This window comes from Halictus rubicundus, unplaced genomic scaffold, assembly GCF_050948215.1.
Source record: "Halictus rubicundus isolate RS-2024b unplaced genomic scaffold, iyHalRubi1_principal scaffold0164, whole genome shotgun sequence".
Classification (NCBI taxonomy): Eukaryota; Metazoa; Arthropoda; class Insecta; order Hymenoptera; family Halictidae; genus Halictus; species Halictus rubicundus.
Genome location: NW_027488705.1, coordinates 57,241 through 64,043, shown reverse-complemented (window position 1 = coordinate 64,043; position 6,803 = coordinate 57,241). Strand labels below are relative to the sequence as shown.

At 46.4% G+C, this 6,803-nt stretch overlaps 1 protein-coding gene across 1 annotated transcript; it reads right to left on the bottom strand.

Annotated features, from left to right (window-relative positions):
• Positions 1 to 464: 464 nt before the first annotated feature.
• Positions 465 to 5,910, bottom strand: LOC143363892 (uncharacterized; the record flags this gene model as incomplete). Its single annotated transcript, XM_076804421.1, has 4 exons — positions 465 to 1,884; positions 2,053 to 4,279; positions 4,403 to 5,600; positions 5,738 to 5,910. Coding segments are annotated over 4 exons (5,018 nt in total), but the record flags the coding sequence as incomplete, so codon positions are not given.
• Positions 5,911 to 6,803: the final 893 nt, after the last annotated feature.

The following is a 6,803-nucleotide window of genomic DNA, read 5'->3' as shown; positions in this document are numbered from 1 at the left end:
CGGCAACTCAAGGATTAGCATTCTTCGTGATTAGTCGAAGGACGGACAAAAATCGGAAAAGGGCTTTTGTGACGCATGTGTATTTTTTGGGCGAAAGAGCATGCTCCGTGCAGCTGTAACATCCTCGCTTGCGTTACGGCCGGAAATGCGAGGATTCATGGTACTTTTGTCTGCAAGGGATCGAACATGCTCCCCCCGTTGAATGGCACTGTCATTCAATAGCGAAAGTATGCGCGATTTGAAATTATAATGGCAGGAACGGAATTGCCCGGTAAAATAAGCGCGAAGTAATCGAAACGTAATATACTAGGACTATATATAGATATATACATATAAAAAAAAGAACACCCACAAAAAAATAAACATAATGAAGTCAACGCGAATATAACTATATCGGTTGTAACAAAAAATATAACTTACGCAAATTAACTATATGAAGAATAGAACGCGATAAGGTGACAGAATTAGGTCTCGATGGGAAGAGGCGCGAGTTTCTTAACATTACGTTTGCACAAGCCGTTTACTGTCTTGACGGTAACTGCGCGAATGATGTCATCTTGGCCCGGATGAACTTCCACGATGCGTCCGAGACTCCAATGGGATGGTGGAAGGTGATCGTCCTTCAAGATGACGATGGTTCCCTTGTTCATCTCGTGGGATCCTTTGGTCCATTTTGCGCGTACATTCAGGTGGTTTATGTATTCTTTGGACCACCTGATCCAGAAGTCGTGTTTCACCTTCTGGATGTGTTGCCATTTGGACAACCGATTGCTGGAGGTCTCGTTGAAATTGACCTCGGGTAAGCTTGTCATTGCGGAACCAATCAAAAAATGGCCGGGAGTGAGAGCTTGTGGATCGTTGGGATCGGACGAGAGTGGAGTCAACGGGCGGGAATTAAGGATTGCCTCGATTTCCGTCACAAATGTTGCGAATTGCTCATAGGTGAAAAGTTCATCGCCGACTACGCGTTTCAGATGATGTTTAAATGACTTGACCGCAGCCTCCCAGAGCCCGCCGAAATGTGGCGACAAAGCTGGCATGAAGTGCCACGACATCTCTTTGTCCTCAAGAAATCGACGAACTCTTTTGTCCTCGCGCAGGACTCTGGAGAGCTCGGTCAAGTCATTATTGGCACCGACGAAATTGGTACCATTGTCGGAATATATGTTTTTGCATATTCCGCGGCGCGCGATAAAACGTTTTAATGCAGCGACGAAGGCTTCGGTGGTCATATCGCTAACCACCTCGAGGTGTATGGCCTTAGTGGAGAAACAAATAAAAACGGCAACGTAGACCTTTATTTTAGCGCGATTACGGAATTTGCGTTCCTTAATAAAAAATGGGCCGCAGTAATCCACCCCGATGTTAGTGAATGGTCGAGTTTCGGTGACTCTGTCTGCTGGTAAATTACCCATTGTGTATCTTGTCGTAGGTGGATTAACGCGGAAACACTTCACGCAATTTCGCAATATTTTGCGTGTTGTGTTTTTTCCATCGATCGGCCAATATTGTTGTCTGACATTGTACAATGTGGATGTCAGACCCGAATGATGATGTTCGATGTGTGCGTTATGAATGATGAGATTAGTGACGCTATTGTTTTTCGGCAAGAGTATCGGATGTTTCGTTTGGTATGAGAATTTGGAATTTTGGAGACGACCTCCGACGCGTAATATGCCTTTCTCATCGAGAAAGGGACTCAAACAAAGCAATTTGCTTTTGGATGGTAATTCGCTTCCAGTTTTCAGTGCGTGTATTTCCTCCGAAAATGAATGTTGTTGAATTAACGTGAGAATTCTTTCATTTGCGAGGTGTATTTCCTCTACCGAAAGCGGTCCGATACAGCGATTTCTATTTGTAAACCGTAGACAATAGGCGATTACCCTACGCAGACGCTTGATACAGGAAAATCTCTGTAAGATTTCATTGGCGTTTATGACGGACGAAGCAAAACAAGTGACTTTGCGTAATTCGGGAATTTCCTTGGGAGATTCAAAGCGCGATTCTGGCCAAACTGATTCGTCGAGTCCGAGCCAATCCGGACCGAATTACCAAAAACTATTGTCGATTAATTCCTTGGCCGTGATACCGCGTGACAATAAATCCGCGGGATTATCGGAAGTGCGAACATGTCGCCAATTCTTTATGCGCGTTTTGCCTTGTATTTCCGCGACGCGATTCGCCACGAAAGTTTTCAAGGTGCTAGGTGATTTGGCTAACCAATGCAGAACGATAGTCGAATCGGTCCAGAACGTTGTTTTGGATATGGTGTGCGTGAGTGATTCCCGCACTGAGCAATATAATGTCGCGAGTAGGTTCGCTCCGCAGAGCTCAAGACGAGCTAGACTGATGGTTTTTAACGGCGCGACTCTAGATTTTGCGCAAAGCAGCTGCGTTTTGATTTTTCCGGACTGGTTGATGGTGCGAATGTAAATACAAGCTCCGTAAGCGCGTTCACTAGCATCGCAAAATCCATGTAATTCGATGCTCTTTACGGAGCGTTGCGTTATATGTCTGTTGAATTTGACCTTTTCCAATAATTTGAGATTGTTGCGATAGTTTTGCCACTCGTTTTGTATATTCATGGGCAGCGATTCGTCCCAGTCAATCTTTAATTGCCACAGGCGTTGCATGATAATTTTCGCTGTGACGGTTACTGGACCGAGAAGACCCAAGGGGTCGAATATTTTTGCGATAGTCGACAGAATTGCGCGTTTCGTAGGTGAGTTTGGCGAATTTATGTTGACTGAGTAGTGAATAGTGTCGTTGCGCGGATCCCAGGCTACTCCCAAAGTTTTGACGGTCGCGTCCCCGAAGAATTTTGGGTGTATCTGGTCGTCTGTAAGACCGGATAACAATTGTGGATCATTCGAGACCCACTGACGGATGTTTAGTTCCCCTTTGTTTAACAAACTGATGATTTGATCGCGTAATTTGATGACGTCGCGGTATGTGGCGGCACCGGTCAAGAGATCATCCACATAGATGTCCCTTTTAATGACTTCGGATGCCGCTTTATAATTTTGCGATTCATCGTCTGCAAGTTGCTGCAGACATCGTGTGGCTAGATAAGGCGCGGAAGACAGACCAAATGTGACTGTGTTTAGTTGAAAGGTTGAAATTTCGTTTTGCGCGTTTCGCCAAAGAATTCTTTGGTACGGTCTGTCTTCTTCTCGGACGAGAAATTGCCGGTACATTTTCTCGATATCGCCGGTAAGCACAAACGGATGCATTCGGAAGCGTAATAACAGACCGAAGATATCGTCCTGTATTGTAGGACCGGTCAAAAGCGCGTCATTAAGTGACACTCCCGAACTTGATTTTGCCGATCCATCGAATACAACTCGAACCTTTGTGGTTGAGCTGGAGGGTTTGATGACGGCGTGATGCGGTAGGTAGAATCCCTCTGAATTTGCAGGTGATTCTGTTTGAGTTAGATGTCCTAACTCTAGGTATTCGTTTAATACCTTCGCGTATTCCGCCTGCAATTCCGGATTGGTAACGAATCGCCTTTCGAGGGAATGAAATCGTTTCAATGCGCGCGTATAAGTTTCGCCTAGAATTGCTTTTTTCTCGTTAAAAGGGAGCGCGACGACGTATCTCCCTGTTGCGGTACGTGAAACAGTGCGTTTAAAATGGGATTCACAGGCTTCCTCCTCCGGTGTGAGGTGAGAATGCTGTGGCCCTTCCTCGACTTCCCAAAATTTCTTTAGATCGAACTCGGCGTTGTTAAACAAGGTTGTGCGCGAATTTTTGCGGGAAGTGGTCGGTGCACTCCCCCCGATGATCCAACCAAACTGTGATTTTTGTAAAACTAGGTCAGAATCATTCCGAGTAGATAAATTAATTTGACCGATGCTGAAGCACGAGAGTGTCGGTCCCGTACCGATCAGCATGTCGACTGGTGCCGGTTTGTGGAAGTGAGGATCGGCTAATTTTATGTTGTGTGGTATTTGTACCCTTGTGCGATCGATTTGACAATCGGGCAATTGGCCCGCTATTCGTGGTATCACAAAGAATTCCAATGTGCGGTTGAAGTTATTTTGTCTCGAAACTATCTTCGCCTTGACAAGCCGATTCGTTACCGTGTTTAACTCATTTAGCGCCTCGATCGTTACACTTTGTTCGCGCGTTGGTAATCTTAATTTTTTGACCAAACTTTCGGTGATGAAATTCGCGTTTGAACAGGTATCCAGCAAAGTTCTGCACTCGACAGGGTTTTTGTCTAGATCCATTGCGTTGACTATGGCTGTAGCCATTAAAAAGTGAGTTGATCCGTCTGTAATTAGTGAGGTGATCTGATTATTTAATTGGTGTGTAACGTCGAAGCGCGTAGTAAGTCAGGATTCGTTGGTCTGTGTGGTTTCTGCGTTTGTTTCGGGATTTGACCGTTCGTGTTTACGCTCCCGATGCAGTCGCGTATTGTGCGGCTCGTTGCATTTTTTGCACCTGCCCCCGTAGCAGGTATCATGCGAATGACCCGGTTTCAGGCAATTTAGGCATAGCTTAGCCTTGCGTGCTAGTTCGATGCGTTTTTCAACCGATCCGTCTAAAAATGTTTTGCATTGGAAAGCCGCGTGATTTCCCGTCTTGCAGATATCACATGATGGTGATCGCTGCTCGGTTACGAAAACTTGCCGACGATTCGACATTGGCGACGATGGTGGAGACGGACGTTTATTGTGCCAGCGGTTATTGGCCTTGGCGCGATTATTATATTGCGGTTTAATGGGTGAGGAATATTGCGTCGGATTTGTGTTCGATACTGATTCATAATCTTTACACTGATGCGATGACATGTGTAAAAATTTGAAAATGTCGTTAATTTTGGGCATTTGGGTATCGGCTAACGTGCGTTCCCACGTTTTCCTGGTATCCTTGCCCATTCGCGAAATGACGATGCTCGTAAGGAGATCGTTTGCAATATCCTCCCAACTTCGACCTAAGGCTTGTAGCGATCTTATGTGTAATTGCATGTAATTCACTAGATCTCGGATCGCCTCGGATGACTCGTTTGGCATCGCTGGTGTATCGCGTAAAAGTGCCGCGTGTCGAAGAACCAAAGCGCGTTTGTTGTCATATATTTCATTAAGATGTTCCCAAGCGGCTGCGTAGTTATCGTCACTAATCGTGAAGGCGCCTATCGCGGTTTCGGCCCTTCCGGATAAAGAAAGCTTCAAGTAATTCAACTTCTGTATGTTGCTGAGACCTTCGTGCGCGTGAATCATGGTCTGGAACGCATCTTTAAAAGTGATCCAGTTTTCAATGCGACCATCGAATTTTGGTAAATTTATTTTGGGTAGGTTTACTGGAAGCGAATTCGGTTTACTGAACGAGGATTCTGTTGGAATTGTATTTTGCGCGATACTGAGTCTTTCGAGTAGTTCAAGCGCGGAGGCGATCACATCGTCGTAGTGATCCGTGATTTCTTCGCGTTGTAACTCCAAATTTTCATGCTCGTCGGAAAGCATCATGAGGTCGTGTTGTTGCTCGTTGAATTTGTTGAATAAGCCTTTCAGACGCTCGATTCTTTCGCGAAGCTTAATTCGTTCTTTCGCGGAGTCTTTGTAAAATTCTAGATAGTTAGATAATGTCGTGATCTGGCCTTTGAAATATCTACTTCTATGTTTTAATGCGCGAATTTCGTCATCTTGCACTTGAGCCATTTCGTGAAATCGAGACAGGAAGGAAGACGGAAAGAAAGGGAGTTGATTGATGCGCGATGTGACAAGCCTACCTTGTTGATGGCTTCTTTCGGCCCCTTTGTTCTGGCTTCCTTTCCTGGAGAATCAGCAGGTAGGATGCTCGGCTCCTCAGATCGGTCGTTGATCCTCGTGGTTGGTCGTCCTTTCCCAAAAGGTAGCTTCACTGCGTAGGTGACCCCAATTTGGTTGTACGACTGCGCTGTGGCTTCCACGAAGATGTTGAACACCGTCAAATGTGACGGATCTCGTTCAATTTAATTGTATGTCTCACCGCACTCCACTAGATCACTGATCCGGTTCGAAGGACCATGGAAAGTTGGGCTGTTCGTTTTCACGAAGAAATTATGCGCGCGTTTGTGTCAAATAGAATTTATTTTAAACTTGACAAATGCCCTGTCACCGGCCGAACTAACCTTGGGTGACTAGTTAAATTGGATACAATGAATTGTAGCGGTGGTACGGTATAGCGCGATTACTGACTCTGATTCTGAAGCTGACCTTTTCTGATGCGAACTTTGCCGATTCTGCCGCTCTGCTCCGAGGCCCGCTTACTCGTCACCTCGGTGGTGACGCGATTTTTTGGCCATGGGCCCGTTTTCGGGGGAAGAATCATCCCCATTCGTTGATTTGACTTGAGGGCGGAGGTTCTTCTGAAACAGCCCTCACCGGTGGAGGAGGAAGTCCCCACCTCAAGTCAATAAGGGAGAATTCCCAAAATGCGCGATTTATGGGACCCCGGAGCAGCGCGACGAAGGCCTAAGTGGCCCATGTACGCCGTGCTAGCCAAGTGGCTAGCAGCTAATTTATTGCCCCTTGGCCGAGGTCCGGTGACGAAGACCAAGGGCTGGAAAAAATGTGCGTTTACTGTCTCTGGTTTTCGTCCGTTTGACGAAACCCAGAGACACGGTTATTGGGGTTGTAGCGCAACCCGAGCGTGCCTCGCGTCGTGCGGAAGAGGATTTACGACCCCTTGTCCGCCGCGTGTAGTGGGCCATAAGGCCCGCTGTGTCCGAATCCGGAACCCTCAAGTACCTCGCGGACGGTACACGGTATGAGGGTCGCACGGATTGACTTATGGCCACTTTTCCAATGCCATCA